The sequence below is a fragment of the Homalodisca vitripennis genome, chromosome 4, assembly GCF_021130785.1.
Source record: "Homalodisca vitripennis isolate AUS2020 chromosome 4, UT_GWSS_2.1, whole genome shotgun sequence".
Taxonomy (NCBI): Eukaryota; Metazoa; Arthropoda; class Insecta; order Hemiptera; family Cicadellidae; genus Homalodisca; species Homalodisca vitripennis.
The window spans coordinates 68,497,608-68,515,972 of NC_060210.1; the positions used below are offsets into that span (position 1 = coordinate 68,497,608).

Here is an 18,365-nt window from a genome sequence, read left to right on the forward strand (position 1 = left end):
CTGCTGCTGCTGTTCTTCCTGCCCTGGTGAGTTGATGTTACTATCTCAGATCTGTTCTCTGAACGATCACACTTTGCCTGGCTGTTGGACCTGTGTCTGGAGCTGTCAAACAATCATCTCCTAGAGGATGAGATCCTACACCAGTACCTGGTAGTGGCAGTGTGCAAGGCTGCTGCTGTTATTCCTGCCCTGGTGAGTTGACGTTACTATCTCAGATCTGTTCTCTGAACGATCACACTTTGCCTGGCTGTTGGACCTGTGTCTGGAGCTGTCAAACAATCATCTCCCAGAGGATGAGATCCTATACCAGTACCTGGTAGTGGCAGTGTGCAAGGCTGCTGCTGTTCTTCCTGCCCTGGTGAGTTGATGTTACTATATCAGATCTGTTCTCTGAACGATCACACTTTGCCTGGCTGTTGGACCTGTGTCTGGAGCTGTCAAACAATCATCTCCCAGAGGATGAGATCCTACACCAGTACCTGGTAGTGGCAGTGTGCAAGGCTGCTGCTGTTCTTCCTGCCCTGGTGAGTTGATGTTACTATCTCAGATCTGTTCTCTGAACGATCACACTTTGCCTGGCTGTTGGACCTGTGTCTGGAGCTGTCAAACAATCATCCCCCAGAGGACTGTGTCTGGAGTTTTTCAAAGCGTAGGAGCTTATAGTAGGCAATTTATATATTTAAAGAATTTTCCCCAGGTACTTGTTTTATTATTAGTTATTTCTTTCTTATATTTGGTTAGGCCACTTTTATACAAATTCCATTTGCCTGTCATCTTGACCTGTCTAAAGTATTTCCTCTTAAATTTTTATTAATTTGTTTTGTCTACCAAGGCAAATTTTTCTTAAGGCTATTGCTTCTAATTGAACAATTTTGCTAATTATATCTTTATTATGGCATCTTCTACCATTTGAGCATTCTTTTCAAGTTCCATTTAATTTTTCTGATATGGATGTATCTATAGAAACATGAATGTGTGTTCATATTTCTTTTGAAATGTATGTGTGTTTATTAAGAGCAGTTTTGGGTTACACTCAAAATAAGCAGGCTACTATAAAATAGCAAAATAGCTCATCATGTGTAATAAGGTAATTGTTGCAATTTACTTGTGGACATTTTTTTTAATAATTGATATTAAATTTGACAAATAGGCTCTGACACATACATTTACATCTGAAACACAACATTATGTTTTAACTTATGAAGAGGGTTGAAGAAAATGGCGGGGTGATATGGTGAAGTGTCTGTGCGGCTCTTGCAATAAAACGGTACAGGACCGGCACCATGCCTTGTTATGTGAAGGAATATGTGGAAAACGTTGGCATATTAATTGCGCTAACATTAATAAAAAGCAATTTGAGGTTTTCAAGGAAATTGAGGACATGCAGGGCTTAAAATGGTACTGCCCAAAGTGTTTGACCAAAGTGACGTGTACAGAATTAAAGAACTTTAGATGACCATTTACTTTTACAACATACTCAAGATAGTTCCGCTTTAATTAGCATCATAACATCCGAACTTGAAAATATTACCAAAAACAATTTGGTTATATCTGAAAGACTAACTCAATTGGCAAGTGAAAGTGAGGTTATGAAAATACAGTTGAATGAAGTTGTTCAAAATAACTGTAACCAACAAATCAGTAAGGAGAGTAGTTTCAGTTGAATCGTATAGTTCAGTGCTCGTGAACGGTTCCGTGGGAGGGAGTAATTCTCCACTTCCCGACCCGGTACGTATCGGATGGTACAGTACAAGCTACGTCATCCCAAAGCAGAACTGCAAACTCCGTGTGTGCTGAGTTGTCGTCTACCGACTCCGGCGACATTCGTGGATTGGACTCGGCTGTTACATTGGACGGCCTAAATCGTAATAATATGTGGAATACTGTGGTTGCCAAGAAAAACAGAAAACTGAAGATCAGTTCTGAGAATTTTGAACTTATAAAAAAATAGACAATGTGTCATCTGAAAATTCTAGGTTATCCAAGAAGTGGTTATGCTTAAGCAAGTGATTAGTGAATTTTGGTACTGAGCCTAGGCCTACCTCAACGTTGAGTAAGCCTAGTTCTAACGAAGCAGGGTCAGATTGAGAATTATGTACCCAAGGTCTGGTCCTAGTGAGAATGTGGAAGGCACTATAGAAAGATGATGACAGTGTCCAGCAAAATTCTAATCGTGTGTTCACTAATTCTAACCGAGGTTGGAAAACTGCGAGTTATAGAGGTGGAAAAAGTGGAAACAACATGAGAGGGAATATGGACAAATCTAAGCCTAATGTGAGACACATTTTTGCTACTGAGCATAAGACTAAAGAAACTGGTTCATAGGGCCTAAGTATGGTGAAGGTATAGGCCTAGTTTTAGTGATGCAGTGAAGTCAAGTAAGAACAATGTGGTGCATGGTACGAGACAGGTGAGTGAAGATTTTTTGTAATCAAGCCAGCTAAGAAAATGTTCTGGGATGTTCCTCTCAGGGCTCGATCCTTCAGTGAGCTCGGAGGATATAGTTACGTACTTGAAGTCGTTTTAAAAGAGTCTGAGACATTTGTGTGTGAGAACTTGAGACAAGATACAATACATATAGCTCTTTTTAAAATTGGAGTTTCTTATGCTTTGGGGGAGGAGCTTATGCACCCTAACTTATGGTTCGAGGGATGCATTATTGGCAAGTACCGGGCTCCTAGGAATAGGCCTAAGCCTTTTGTGAAAAGAAATGATTCTTTTTTGGACAGCAACAATCAGTCACTTCGGGCCACCTAAGTGAGCCTAGTTCAGATCCCTCGCAATTCAATATGTAGACTTCACAGTGGTTCACTGGAATGTTCAGGGTGTCCTTCATAAGATAGATGAAATTAGTCTTCTCTCTAACAAATTTGGCTGTCATGTGGTCTGCATATGTGAACATTGGGAGCATCTAGACAATCTTGCAGAATTGGTCATTCCTGGGTTCGTATTGGCAAGTGCGTATCATCGGCCTTCAGCTAAACGAGGCGGCACAGCAGTTTTTCTCAAATCTGATTTGAAGTTTAAAGAATTGTCTTTTCTTGTAAATCTCTCGTACCTTCTGTGTGTGAAGTAGCGGCGGTTTATATTGAGAATTTAAATGTTATTTGTTTAGAAATTTATAGAGTTCCTGTATATGAAAATTTTTGATAGTTTTATTGAAAACTTGCATAATGTGTTAAATATTTTATCTGATAAAAATTAAAACTGGTGCCTCGATTATTTTATGTAATGATTTTAATGTAGATATTTTAAGTGACAGCTTGCATAATAGGGTTTTAAAACAACTTGTTTTGAGTTTTAACTTGAGGAATACTGTGTATGATATTACTAGACCTTAGCCTATATGTTATTCTGTTGGTACATGTATAGACAACATAGCTGTATCTGTGCATCCTGATAGAATTTGTTCTGCTTTTGTGCAACCAATGGCAATGTTCTAACCACCATAGCGTGGTTTTTTAAAGGTAAATTGGATCCATGTCAAAATGATGTCTCAATTGGTAACAAAAATTTTAAAAGTAGGCCTAATTTTTAAGATATCCAGATCAATTGATAATGTCACTAGTGCATATTTTGGGTTCCTGCTAAGCAAGGTTAACTGGTTGGTATTGTATTCGTTAAGCTCAGTTAATGATAAGTTTGAGTTGTTTTTAGCTAAGTTTTTAGAAATTGTTGATATAGCCTGCCCTATTAAATACAGTAGGGTTGTTAAAAATAAGCCTAAAAAGCCAAACTGGTATAATGAGCAGCTTAGATTAGTGAAAGAGCAATGTTTTTGTTTATGTATGAATTGTTTAAAAATACTGGTCAGGTTTGTTTTAAGGATTCATACAGAGTTCTGAAATCAAGGTATAAATGCAATGTAAGGCAAGCCAAGCGAGTCATTATGGTAATAAAGTTAAGAATGCTATAGATAAACCTAAAGCAATCTGGTCAATTGTAAAAGAAACCTTAGGTGCTAATGAATGTTCCTCTGTTAATAAGGTTGATGTAAATTTAACTAGTAGTGGTTTTAATAATTTTTTTCGTAAGTAAAAGTTGAGTCTATTGTCCAAGAAGTGCCTCAGCAAATACATGATATGTCATACTATCTTGATAAGTTAAGATTAACAAGTGTCATTAAAGGTAAATAATGTAAATTCAACTTTTTTCATTTGGCTGTGTTAGTGTTGAACAGGTTCATAAAGCTATTTTATCTTTGAGTAATAGTTCATGTTTAGATGTATACAATCTCAACTCTCATGTTTTAAAATTGGCATCACCATTTATTGCTGAATTTTTGTCATACTTGTTTAAATATCTGTATTGAAGGGTGTATTGTCCCACAATGTCTTAAGTTAGTGAAGGTTGTTCCCTTGCATAAGAAGGGCTCAACAGGTGACTATGTTAATTATCGTCCTGTGTCAATAGTACCTGTTGTATCTAAGGTTTTTGAAGTTCTTTTAAATAAACCAAGTAATTAAGTATTTTGAACATAATAATCTTTTTTCCAATAGTCAGTATGGCTTTAGACCAGGGAAGAGTACCAGTATGGCGTTAGTCGATTATGTGAAGGAGTGTACAATTAATGTAGACGCAGAAAAATTTGTGGTTGTAGTTTTTTACGATATGTCGAAGGCCTTTGACACTATTGATCATGTGATACTTTTAAATAAACTCAAATTTTATGGATTTGATGAAAAGTCTGTTAAACTTGTTTCATTCATATTTATCTGATAGGTTTCAATCAGTGTTTTATAATGGTTGCTTCTCTCAATACTTGGAAGTAATTACAGGTGTGCCACAAGGGTCAATATTAGGACCAACTATGTTTATTGTTTATATTAATGACTTGCCCTCTGCCCTTAATAATGTTTGTGTATCATCTTTTATGTATGCAGATGACTTCGCAATACAAATTAGTTGTTCAAATATAAATCTAGTAAATCAAATAATGTCTCATTTTAACTCTGTAGCTGAGGATTGGACTGCGGCCAATGGTTTATGTCTAAATAAAGATAAAACTCAATGTATTAAATTTAGTTTGAGTAACTCTATTGATGTCAATGATGTTAAGTTTTTGGGTTGTGTTGTTGCAGTCAAATATTAAATGGGAGGCTCATATTGTAAATGTCTGTAATAAGATTTCTAAAGGTACCTTTATGATTAGAAGACTGAAACAATATGTAACTCTAGATGTATTATTGTCAGTATATTATGCATACATACAAAGTCATTTATCTTATGGAATCATTGTTTGGGGCTGTGATAGTAATATAAAAAAACTTTTAATCTTGAAAAAAGAGAGTTTTAAGAATTATGTGCAATGCTAGCTGTAGGGACTCACTGTAAGCCTTTATTTAAAGATTTAGGTATTCTGACTGTTACATCATTGTATATACTACAGTTATTATTGTATGTTAGGATAAATTTAAATGTTTTACCTACAAATAGTTCAATTCATGATCATGATACTAGACAAAGAAACTTGCTTAGAATCAGGCAATGCAATTACCAAGCAACCATTAAATCAACATATGAAATGGGGATTAAAATTTATAATATGTTACCTAGGGAAATTAAATGCTTAGATGACAATAAATTTAAAATTAAGCTTAAGTCATTGTTGATTGAATTAAGTATCTATGATGTAAAAGAGTTCATTTTATATTGTACTAATTATTAAATACATTTATTAGTATCACTGTTTAAATATTGACGATGTCATACATGTATACAATGTTGTTTATGGCAATAAAGAATTTGACTTTGACTTTTATAATAACTGTTCTTCTAAACTAACTGTATTGCCTGTAGTTTTTCAACTCCCGTAGGTAATGTGTTTTTTTTACAGCTACATTCAGGTCAAACATTACAAATCGATGCCTCCTATGAGAAGTACCATCTGATTAGTTGTATATCGTTGAGGGCTTCAGTTAAATCTAACACCACTTGCCTCACCTTTGCAATAAAAGTGGGTTCTGCCCCTTTATTAGTTAATTTTAAATCAAATAAAAAAATAAACCAGGAGCTCCTCACCCCAGAAGGTATGGTGGGCATGTTATCACAACTAAAGATCAGTGCACTGCTACTCCCAACAACCCTCCTCAGTAGTGTCCTCTGCAGTATTCCAACAACCTTTCCTCTTCTGTTGGTTGACAGATTGTAGATGGGTTCAGGAAGTACTGTACAATGAGGCTACCCTCACTTTTCTGTTGTACTGCATTTTTACTTTCTAATATCTTTCTATTGATAGATTGATTGTATAGCAAAATAATGACAATGTTATGTTGACAGGAGACTGAAGTGTGTGAGCGAGTGTTGAGGTTGGTGGAGTCAAGTCTCAAGTGTGTGTTTCTGCCCACCAGAGTAGCAGCTGTCCATGGTCTGCTGTACCTCCTTGAGAGTTTTATTCACATCAAGGTGATTTCAAGTTTTGTTTTGTGACAATTGTATATAGTACAGTGAACATCTTATGTCATAACTCAATGATTATATTTAAATTTTCAATACAAAATATTGAAGTGTTATGATTCCATATCATGTACTGTGACAATATGTTAATAAAACAGACATATCATTGGCAGTGTCAACAATAAACATAATAAATATTATAAAGCATATTGGTATTCTCAAAAACTATTTTTGTGATTAGAAAAAAATAAAAACCAATTTCTTACATAATTAGAAATTTTCTTCAATATGCTAATGTTGTGAAGGAGGAGGAGCTAGTGAGTGAGGTCTCCAGTAAAACTCCAGACACCAGGCAGAGGCTACTGCAGATGGCCAGGGAGCACATCGGCAGACACTTCCCACCTGAGTCTTCTGCAGGGTTAGTGCTCAACTCAAAGTGTGATAGTGTCATTAAATAAATCAATGGTGATGGCAAAAACAATAGATACATAAAACAATATTTTGCCATTAATGTGAGTCGTTGGCAAATTAAGTTCCTTTGCTATCTGGTTTCATAAGTATTAGAAATGTAGAAAGTCAGGTGAGCAATTCGAGACCATCATTTGGATAAATAGTGTCAGGTAAAGTCTCTCTTGTGGTAATCTACTGAACAATGAATTGTTTTGATTTGTACTAAGTCATTAAAGGAAGCAGACGTACCTGAGCCGATACATCTTGTTTTGTTGTGTAAGCTTTAATTTTATTTGGCTAGTAGTGGTAAACAGTAGTCAAATATTATTATTTGAGATTCCAGTAGATTGGAAAAATTATCACCTAGTTTCATTCAAGTTTAAATATTGACCTTCTTATAATTTTATTAAAGTTAATTATAAGAAATTATAGTTTTCATTACCGGGATACTAGCCATAAATCGTATCCAAAGGTCACGAGGGAGCAGTGGAGCAGTCAGCCATTTTTTATTAATTTAAGAAACAATAATAAATTAATTACAAATCTCTTATCTATAATTTACATCCCCTTACCCAAACATTATTAATCTAGCCCACAACAAAAAGTGTACAGGTGACAGGATTTTATTTTTTGAATACTAAAAAGCTTGCGACCAAATTAGGATGTACAAAATTTATGTACAAGAACTTATCAGAAAGTAAGGAATGTTTTGGATTTTAAAACACCAAGTACAAGAAAAACATGTTATTATACATGTGAAAGAGAGACTTAAATACTACTTTTAGAAGTGCCTGTGCCATTCTTGAGACCGGCATGTCTGTGCCACTCTTGAGACTGGTGTTTCTGTGCCACTCTTGAAACCGGCTTGTCTGTGCCACTGTTCAGACCGGCGTGTCTGTGCCACTCTTGGGACCGGCGTGTCTGTGCCACCCTTGAGACTGGCGTGTAAGCTTTGTTCCTATGTTGTGTTACGACTGAGAGGAGTTTTATTTCTTTGTAATAGTGTTTGTATATGTGTCTGCAGTGAATTCTGTTTAGTGTAATCATAAACTACTGGCTTATCCAGATGGTGAAAACTTTGATCAATTATCAGTGACATTATAAAACAAAACAAAACAAAACAACAAAAGTATAAAAATATTTGTATTGTATTAGCACACTAGGGGGAAGTACCGAAATTTATATTCAGTGTTTTAAGGATTAAAATAGCTGCCTAGAGTTTTTTTATAAAGGGAACTTATTTTCTGAACAACCATTGTAGCTCCTTGGTACGAGAAATGAGAAAAGATGGTTCACAAGGTCAAAAGGTTAAATTATAGCATCTTTGTAGTGAGTAATGTAGTGAGATGGTAGGAAGATTAAATACATATCTACAGTTTTGTTAAAGATAGTAGAATCCACACCTAAAGTAAAATATATGTACTTTTTCAAATTCAAAAGTCATGTTTTTATTAATTTATTTGTGTGCTCAGGCAAAGTGAGGAGAGTCAGCTGGTTCTGTACAGTCTGGTTTTGTATATAATGGAGCACTCCCCTCAAGAGCTATCACCAGAAGTACAGTCACAACTGTTACAACTAGTCATTTCCACCTCCAGCAGTCGACAGATAGTACTATACCAAGCACTCATGCAGGTAAATGCTCTTCCACCGTAATTTTGTTTAAATTTATTTTCATTCATTATCTAAAAGATAAATATTGTAATGATAATAAAATTATAGGTTGTGATATAAAGAAATGTATGAAGAAACTCTACATAACATAATACTTGAAAAGCAGCATTCAGTAATTCTTTTCTTCAATTCAATATTTTATAAAGGATTCAATAGAGTTCTATTAGAAGTGATCTATGTCCTCTCAGTCATGCTCTTTTTGTTTTCTCATCTATCTAACTTCAGTACACTTTATGAAACTATACAGTACTACAAGGGTTATTCAGTAATCCAGAAACGTTTTGATTTTTTTTTAACCAAGGACAAGAAAAACATGTTATTATATACATGTGAAAGAGGGACTAAAATACTACTTTTCTACATAATCACCATACAAATTCAGGCACTTATCTTAGTGGTGGACAAGATTTGAATATCCTGCGTCATAGAGTTCTGCTGCCTGTGATCTCAACCACTCAGTGATGCGTACATGGAGCTCCTCATTTGTTGTCAAAACGCTGTGTTGCTAGCCACGTCTTCATTTTTGGGAACATGTGAAAATAACTTGGAACAAGATCAGGACGGTAGGGGGGATGAGGAAAAACTTCCAAGTTGAACAAGTTCAAGAGTTCTTGCATACCATTTGCCTTGTGAGGTTGGCCATTGTCAAGCAAAAGCAAAATTTTGGTTGCCAATTTTCCTTGGCACTTGTTTTGGACAGCTCTCCTAAGGTTTTACAATGTTTGGGAGTATCGCTCAGAGTTTATTGTTACACCACGCTCAAGAAAATCAATAAGAAGAACATCTTGCCTGTCCCAGAATACTGTTGCCATGATCTTCCTTGCCGACATAGTTTGCAGACATTTCCTTGACTTTTTAGGGGAACTTGTGTGCTCAAACTCCAAGGACTGTTATTTAGTCTCAGAATTCACATGTTTCGCTCAGGTTTCGTCTCCTGTTATGGTTTGATCCAGTAGTGCATCACCATGATTGTAGTAGGCCTCCAAAAACGTTAAAACTGCCTTCATTCGTTGTTTCTTTTAGATTTGGTTGTTTTTATGGTTTAGAGTGAACTATAAGCATTTTCAGCACCCATGTTGCACAAAATTTGTGGTAGCCTAGCTCATGTGAAACAATTATTGCAAACAATAAAGTCCGTGGGATTTGTAGGGAACAGAAAAAGCTCAGTTATTGTGAAACAGGAGTTTTCACGAATCCTTTCATCAACTTTCCACCATATCGTCTAGTCACAATGCTTGGACGTCCACTCTCTCTTGATCATAAACGTTTGTTCTGCAATTTTTAAACTTAATACACCACTTACTGAATGATGTGTCAGTTATTATATTGTTCCTGTACACTTCACACAATTCCTGATAAATTTCTATTGGTTTTAAATTTTTTGCCAACAAAAAATGAATCGTAGACCGCACTTTACAAGTTCAGGATTTTCTATTGCAGCACACATAACAAATTTGAATATAATAAAACGGACATCGCAGAGATGTTCCCGTTGTCACGGCTGGACACTGACTGAAGTGCTAAGCACAAGCTTGCCAATATATACAATCTAAACAACTCTTCCAAATTCCTATGCCAAAAAGTTTTTTTCTAGTATATTAAAATTAACAGTGCCTTGCTAAGATAAAAAAAGAACATGCAGCAACCTTATTCTTTGCACTGTTTCAATAAATTGGATTAGTGTTGATTTATTTGGCCTGAAGCCGAATTGTAAAGGATTTAATTTATTATTAATTCCTAAAAAATGTAAAATTTGATTATAAACTACTCGTTTTACAATTTTAGAAAACGATGGTAGAAGAGATATTGGATAATAGCTGTCCCTCAGAGTTTCCTCCCCCTCTGACAGAGAGGTATCTTTGAAATTTTTAGTCTCGAGGGCTCTAACTCTCTATCCTGTGATGCTCTCATGAACCATTATTGATACTCTCAGGACTGTCTTTCCTGTGACATAATAAACAATGATTCCAGTATGGAAAAGGTTTCTGTTGTGAATTTTCAAATGAAAATTTCACTCTGTTATATTGTGCTTTGTACATTTTTGCTACTTTTTGAATGGAATGTTAAATCACTAATCTAGTGTTTATAAATAGTGAACTAAGTGAGCTGGGAAGATGGAAATTCTTATATATGGTGATGAAGGAGGGAGGTTGGACTACAGCTACCGCTGTATGTAGATTGTCACTAACTTTCTAGCCAAATCTTGTACATCATTTACATGTATACTATGCTCATCCACACTGTTTTAGACATACTTTCCGCAATTTAAAATAACCCAATTCCATACATAAATTATTCCAGTGGGAGATGATGAAGTGTTAGGGTAGTACTAAGCCCAGTTTGTATGGGTTACAGGGGCTGTGTAGACTGGTGATGGCAGGAGTGTCTGGTGTGTGGGAGCCTGTGACAAGACTGGCCATGGACAGGCTAGGTCAGTCAGATCCTGCGGTATCAGTGGTGGCACTCAAGCTGCTGCTCACCTGCATGTATTCTGGTTAGTCATTTTTATTTTGGTTTTAATATCAGATTATATTTTTATATTTATATTTTACTCGTGAAACATGAAAAAATGTACTTCTGACCATAAAATATCAGTCAGTTTAAACAACTGAGAATGTTTAAAATACGTTTAAAATGATAAATTGAAAAGAGAAATTTAAAAAAAAAATGTGTTATTTGTTTAGGAGAATATAGCAAGATGAGAGGAGAAGAGGGTATTGTTGATCCGGAGCAGATGGTAGCTACGATAGAGAAAACATCTGCACTATTTGATAGGTAATGTTAATTATTCCTACTTCGGAGATAAAGTGTGAGAAAGGCATGATGAAAATACTCGTAATTAGAATTTTACACTGTTCCTGTGACCAAAAAAAAGTTTCTCAAGATTTTTGTAACGAACAGTGGCTATAAAAATCTGTGTTTTTATGGTGAATTTGAGGAGGTTAGCTACTGAATTGGTTTGAATTATAAATAATTTAATTATATAAGTAATGTCTCTGGTGAATTTGAAAGCAGTTTGATGATTTTAGAAAAAGTTCAGAAATAATTCTAACAGAAATGGAAATAATTTGTTGGGCTCTACAATGTTGATTGGATCAAATGGGAATCCCATGGGATAACTTATGGATTCTTTGTCGGATAGTTTTACAATGGTGAATCAATAGAAGAATTCTTAACCTGAATCCATACCTTGTGCTAAATAGAAAATTCAAAAACTTCAGAGGCTTTATAATGGTATAATATCAGTGGAAATATCTAAAATTAGAATATGTTTATACTTTAATAAAATTGAAATGCTTTCAAGATTCTTTCTAAATTTAGCCTTAATTTAACATGTAAAGTTAGCAAGTGAGTGTGTGCAGGGTCAAGAAAGGGAGTCCGCTGGAAGTAGAATGTGTGTGTGCTGTGCTGCCTTACTTGCTGGCAGATTTCTTCCCAGCATCGGAGGTTCTCACCAAGGCCATTGGAGAGTTCCTGTCTCCCCACCAACCCCACCACCGACCTCTCTCTGCCGTCATTTTTCAGGTTCAACTGAGAAGTTTGATAATAATTTTTTTTAACCCGTCAACTTTTATATCCTTGGGCAGTTTTTTTATGAAAACTTTTTGACAAATAATCAATTCTTTTGTAATTTATATCATTAAACAGGATATATCTTTACTCAGGAACTGATATGAATCATGTATTATGATTCTTAACTTACATAGTCATAATTTGCTTTAAATGTTTTGTTGCATTACTAAGCAACCGCAAGATGTGTTTCTATAAAACATGCACAAATTCATCTTTAGTTCATTCTTTATATAAAATGTAATTTAACTGAATATTTAAAATTATGTTTTTTGCTATAAATTTGTCTCAAAGAAAAAAAAAACGCTTCAGTGCCTAGCCAGCTGACGTGTTTTTCATGATTGCTTCTCAACATTACAACTGGACATTGTTTATTTCTGTAAATAACAACACAAATGATTTGTATTAATCCATTGACATTACAGATATTTTGCAACAGGAAAGTGATAGTTGTGGTGACGAAATTGGTTTACATAATGAGGATCTAAATACTGGATAGTGTGTTTTTTTTTACATTACTTGTCAGGTACATTGTTTTGGTTTTTAAGTGTATAATGAGTTTATCTTTAGTTTTATTGTAGGTACATATGTTTCCAAAATATTATTTTTTAATGAGATGGTGAATATTCTCTTTACTTGATATTCGTTATAGGCAAATTATATCTAATGCTATTAGAGCAATTGTTTATTGATATATACCTTTTTTGTTAATATTACAAATTCTCTAGTTTATTAAAATTTGATAGAAATATTTTTATATGAAGACTGTTTTGAACTCAGTAAGTAATGTAGTTATTATTTTTAGTTCTGAATTGGGTTCCAACATTCATTGGAATTCTCATGCACCATTAGAATGGTGTAACATATATTGTAAATGAGTTCAATATTCAATTACAAACTACATAAAGACAGATAGACACAAATAAAAGAATTGACACTAGACTATTATCTTTTTAGTGCAAAATATAATAAACAAAAACATTTTTTATCCAAGGAATAATTTTGATCCCTTAAGTACTGATGCTATCTAGTTAAACAAAGTTAAATTTTTTAAACATAAAGAAAGCATTATATAATTATGAAATAGTCCTAAAGCTATATAATTCTATATTTGCAATTGTTCGAGAAGAGTAAGAATGTAGGAGGGTAGGTTGTGGTGGAGGGTTTAATTTAGAATAGTTTTATTATGTATAATATTATAATGAAAATGATAATACACAGAAACACATACACTATGAAAACAGCAGATAGTGAATTCACACCAGTGATTTGGAGTTTCACGGAATCCAAACTGGGAGTCCAAAATATGTTGATAAAATTGAAAAAATATTAATATTCTTCTCCTAACTGCTTTTGCTAATAATTTTGAAAATATAGAGAGCAAGGAAATTGGCCTGTAATTTTCAAATGAATGGATTGATCCAGTTTTGAATATATGAGATACTCCAGAGTGTTTTGGATATACAGAATTAGTTTGGATACATTAGATTGGTTTTAATGTAAGCAATTGATTTGGATATAGCTTTGAGTGGTTAAACAGAAATTAATTCTTAAATCAATGACAAAGTGTTAAAGAATATAGTTTTATACTGCTATAAACCAAAAATTGAATTCAGCTCTTTTAGTAATTTGAATTTGATTCAAATTTTACAGAGTTAATAGTAACAAAATATAAATGTTGCTAGTAATGTGAGTTAGTTGTGTATAGAATTGATATTTCTGTTGACAGGTGTTGTCTCAAGCCTGCAGAGAGGACCAACTGCCTCTGTTACAAGCCTGGTTGGTCATGTCTCTACACATCTTCACCCAAACATTGCCTGTTGCCATGGCCACCTGGTGCCTCTCCTGTTTCTTCATCAGTGCCTCCACCAACCCCTGGCTTAGAGCTGTGTATCCTTCCAGGACATACAAAGCCATTGTTTAGTGTTACACACACACATAACGAAAGCAATTAAAAATGGCTGACAGACTATAGTCTATGTGAAGTAGCTCCCAGTATAAGTGAATTTAAGTGTGTAATTCCCTAACATATAATTACTCACTTGTGTGGAAGCTTATCTGGTTACTGTAAGTTCATTTTTACTGTAACACTAAGATTAATAACATCAATATAACAAGAATATAACACTCATTCTAAAATACTCAAGAAACTGACATCATTCTTGATCTGAGGCAAACAATTCAGATTATCATGACTTCACTAACTTATAAAGAGATTCTTTTCCTCATAAAACTTATTTACATTTAATTTGATTGCTTTTCAAGTATTATACAGAAAAAGTTATAAGTAATACATAAGTGAACATATATGGCATCAATGAAGGTCTAATAATAACAACAACTGCTGATTTATTCCATCTGCCACCACTGACCTCCCTCACACAGCTGGCTGCAATAAATAACTTACTACAGTACAATAACATATACATCCTCACTTATTGCAATAGTAACAAAAATAGAAAAAGAACCTAAACTTTACAGATATTTTCATTAGTATCAATTTGACATGTACTAGTAAAATAGCTTATAACAAGTGACCTAACTGTCAAGTCATGATCTACTTGATATCAAGTAGCTACATCATTGCTTTCCTGACACCCAGCTGCTTGACCACTGACCCAGTCCCTGTGTCAGCATTGTCCAGCTGCAGACCTCAACTGACGGCACCACAGCTATATGTCGAAATATTTTAGAAAAAAAGACATGAACAAAGGCCACCTATGAAATATAAATTGGCAATGCATTGAGTGCAGGGTGATTCAAACTCCAAACTCTTCAAGCCATGGAATAGTTGACCTGGTAAAAATGAATATCTCTGATATCATTCAGGACCTGGAAATGAGTATCATTGAAAATGACTAACCAGAGAATTACAATAGTCGAGAGGATGAGCTACAGATAACTGCCAAAATTGGAATCTGCATTAGCAGCTGAGAACGAGAATTTAAAATTAAAGATACAGAAAATTATTACAAAATAATGCAGATATCCAAGTCAATATGATAACGAGAAATCCACGTAGAAATCCAGAGTACTTTTCATGATTTCAAATTAGATGAAATCATAGATAATTATGCAAAACAAATAGCTGAATTTGAAAAAAAAACAATTCTGGGTTGAAAGAGAAAATTCAAAGCAGTGAACTAACAAATAAAACCTGTAGGGATTCAATTACACGGATATCCTCTCCTGTACAAGATGCCCAAGTAGCTGAGATCAATCACACAGCTCTACTTCTGAGTGTCAGATATGAATATCAAACTTGACAAAACGGCACTTACTATTAAACTTTAGCTTTGGACCCTGCAAAACATGTAGCAAAAAACAAATAATACTTTGACCTTGTCCACTACACACCAAACAGAACACTCCATTATAGAACTAACTCACAATTTAGTAAAATTCTCATCTAGTACAGTTCTTGAATTTGAAGACACCGTGAAGATACATGGTAAAGAGGAGAAATTAGGTCAAGTTAACGAATTAGAAGATGTAAACCAAGAAAATTCACTTTTTCCTAAATTGGTGCCAACTCAAAAAAACTACTTCAAAATTCTGATGAAATATAAACAATCCAACAAAGTGCAAGACAAAATTGAACTAGCCACTTATAAAAAAGAACTACGATCTTAGACTGAGAGAGTTAAGAAAAGAGGGTTCAGCCATTTCATAAACAATCCATCAGTCAAGGCCAATTTGCATGAGCAATAAAACTGGCAGAAGTGATCCCAATATACAAAAACGGCAGTAAAACAGAAGAGTATAATTACAGACTGGTTTAAATCATACAAACCTCTAAAGTTTTAGAGAAAGTAGTACTAGAAAGGCTTTTGGACCACTGTGAGTGCTATAACTTAATAACAGACAAAGTTATGAATCAAGAGCTATCTTGGAAACCGAAGGCAAATTGTAGAGATAAAACAAATAAGAAATGGGGCTACTGAAATTCAGATCAAGATCTCTATCTGTAAAACGAGGAGTACCACAGGGATCAGATCTAGACACTCCAACTCATCACCATCTGGAATAACAGCTGTGAGTGTGTCAACTCAGTCTAGGAGTGATGACCGGCTGCTGCTGTCACTGCAATCACACACATAACTGACCTCACTGTATACTGCTGCCTGGCTTCCATCGCCTACTCAGCCTAGATATTCGTACCTGACTAGGAATTTGATTACACCTTGTAATCAACTACAATAATTATACTCTTGACCCTCCTCAGAAAATTACATTTTTTAAACAACAGACTGAGAAACCCAAAAAACTTTTTATACAAACAACATTTACAGTTTGTTCCCTAATACTCTGACACACATTGAAATGCCTGCCAAGTACCCATGTGGAGTCTGCACCATTGGGGTCAAATGCTCAGGAATAAAATGTACAGGTCCATGTGGTATGTGGTATCATGCAGGATGCCAGGGTGTGTTGGAAAAAAATCTTAAAAAATGGGACCATCAACAGACTACAGTTTGGAAATGTATAAAGTGCAAAGACCTCTCACAAGAGACAGACTCAAATACAAGGTCCCCTATTCAAAATGTACCAAATATAACTACCAAAAATGATCCTGACTTCCTGAACAATTCTGTAAAAGAACTTGAAAACAGCCTTACGGAAAACAATTTTTTTGAGAACGAAACTAGTGAAGAAGAAAAACTAGAAATGGCTGCAAAAATAGGCTCTGTTCTTCTCAACGAGAATAATTCTTTAAAAGAACAAAATCTTAGAATGAAAGCAGAACTTGCCAGCTGTGAAGAAAAAATTGAAGACATGAGAAATAGGGAAGATAAATACACTGAAAGACTTGAAAACTTACAACATCAACTGATAGAAATGCAGGCTCAACTTGACAGGGAAAAACAACTACGACTAAATAGTCAAAATGTCTTTGAAGAGCACGACACTAAACTAGGACCTATAATTGATGACTTCTCAAAAAAGATAGATAATCAAGAAAAAATTATCAAAAACCTAAATTTAAAAATTGAAAATCAAAGTGACCTTATCAATATGCCTGAATCAATTAGTATTTCTACCCAAACCCCAAACAGCGAAAATGCAAATTCATCCACAGCTAACTTTTCATCTCTGCTATATGAAATCCTAAATATAAATAAAAAACAAGAGCACATGGAAGATATGATCAGAACACTGACATCACAGATCAAACCTTTTTTTACTACCACAGAGATAACAGATATTATTAACCTGACTCCTAGAGTCAGCCAAACCAGTCGAGAAAAACTGAACCATCACCATTTGACAAATACTGAGATGACTAATAGCAACAACCCGACCCCTGGAATCAGTCAAACTAGAAGAAAAAAACTGATCAAACCTCTTTTGACAACCACAGAGATTACAGATATTGACAACCCGACCCCTGGAATCAGTCAAACCAGAAGCAAAAAACTGATCAAACCCTCACTGACAACCACAGAGATGACAGATTAACAACCCAACCCCTGGAATCAGTCAAACCAGAAGCAAAAAACTGATCAAACCTCTTTTGACGGCCACAGAGATAACAAACTGACCCCTGGAGCCAGCCAAACCAGCCAGGAAAAACTGAACCATCAGCATTTAACAAATACTGAGATAACTCATAATAACACCTTGACCCCTGGAATCAGTCAAACCAGAAGAACAAAACTGAATCATCATTCTCTGATAAAGGCTCATCCCATAACACAATACCAGATGGAGGAGGACTTTAAACAACCAAAACAAACCTTGAAGAAAAATGTTTTTAGTGTCTCCCTCCAAGCAGCAAAGTATCGAAATGCATGTAAAGTTGACTCTCACTCCAACCAAATAAGAAATACTTTCAACGTTCAAATTGGCCCACCAGTGACTGCCAAACTACTAGGAGAAAAGGAATCACTTGAAGAATTTTTCACAAAAAATATAGAAGAAGCTACCAAATTGCATATCTCCTTCTCTTCTATCACTAACCCAGGATCCTTGAGCACACCAGGACATCAGATGAACTGCCAAAAAAGGGAACCTTTTTTAGCCCAACCCTCAGAGAAAAAAACAAAATTCAAAACTGGACAACTATAAAATACAACCCCAAAAACTATTTAACAATACTGCACCAAAATATTTGTGGGCTAAGAAAAAAATTAGATAGACTTCATCACCTTCTTCGTGACATAAATCCAGCTATTGTGGTCCTTACAGAACACGGTTTAAAAAGAGAAGAATTAGAACTAACACCAGTTGAAGAGTACTCTTTAATAACACACTATAGCAGAGAAAATCATAAGTTA

General features: G+C 34.8%; 1 protein-coding gene across 1 annotated transcript in view; it reads left to right on the plus strand.

The window, feature by feature from the left end:
- The window catches only part of LOC124359472 (huntingtin-like), a 98,386-nt gene that overhangs the window by 67,654 nt on the left and 12,367 nt on the right, over positions 1–18,365 (plus strand). The window contains exons 24-30 of the mRNA XM_046812235.1: positions 6,280–6,405; positions 6,702–6,814; positions 8,319–8,478; positions 10,873–11,011; positions 11,202–11,292; positions 11,880–12,042; positions 13,817–13,977. Of these exons, the coding sequence (XP_046668191.1) occupies positions 6,280–6,405; positions 6,702–6,814; positions 8,319–8,478; positions 10,873–11,011; positions 11,202–11,292; positions 11,880–12,042; positions 13,817–13,977 (953 nt within the window). The remainder of the gene's footprint in view (positions 1–6,279; positions 6,406–6,701; positions 6,815–8,318; positions 8,479–10,872; positions 11,012–11,201; positions 11,293–11,879; positions 12,043–13,816; positions 13,978–18,365) is intronic.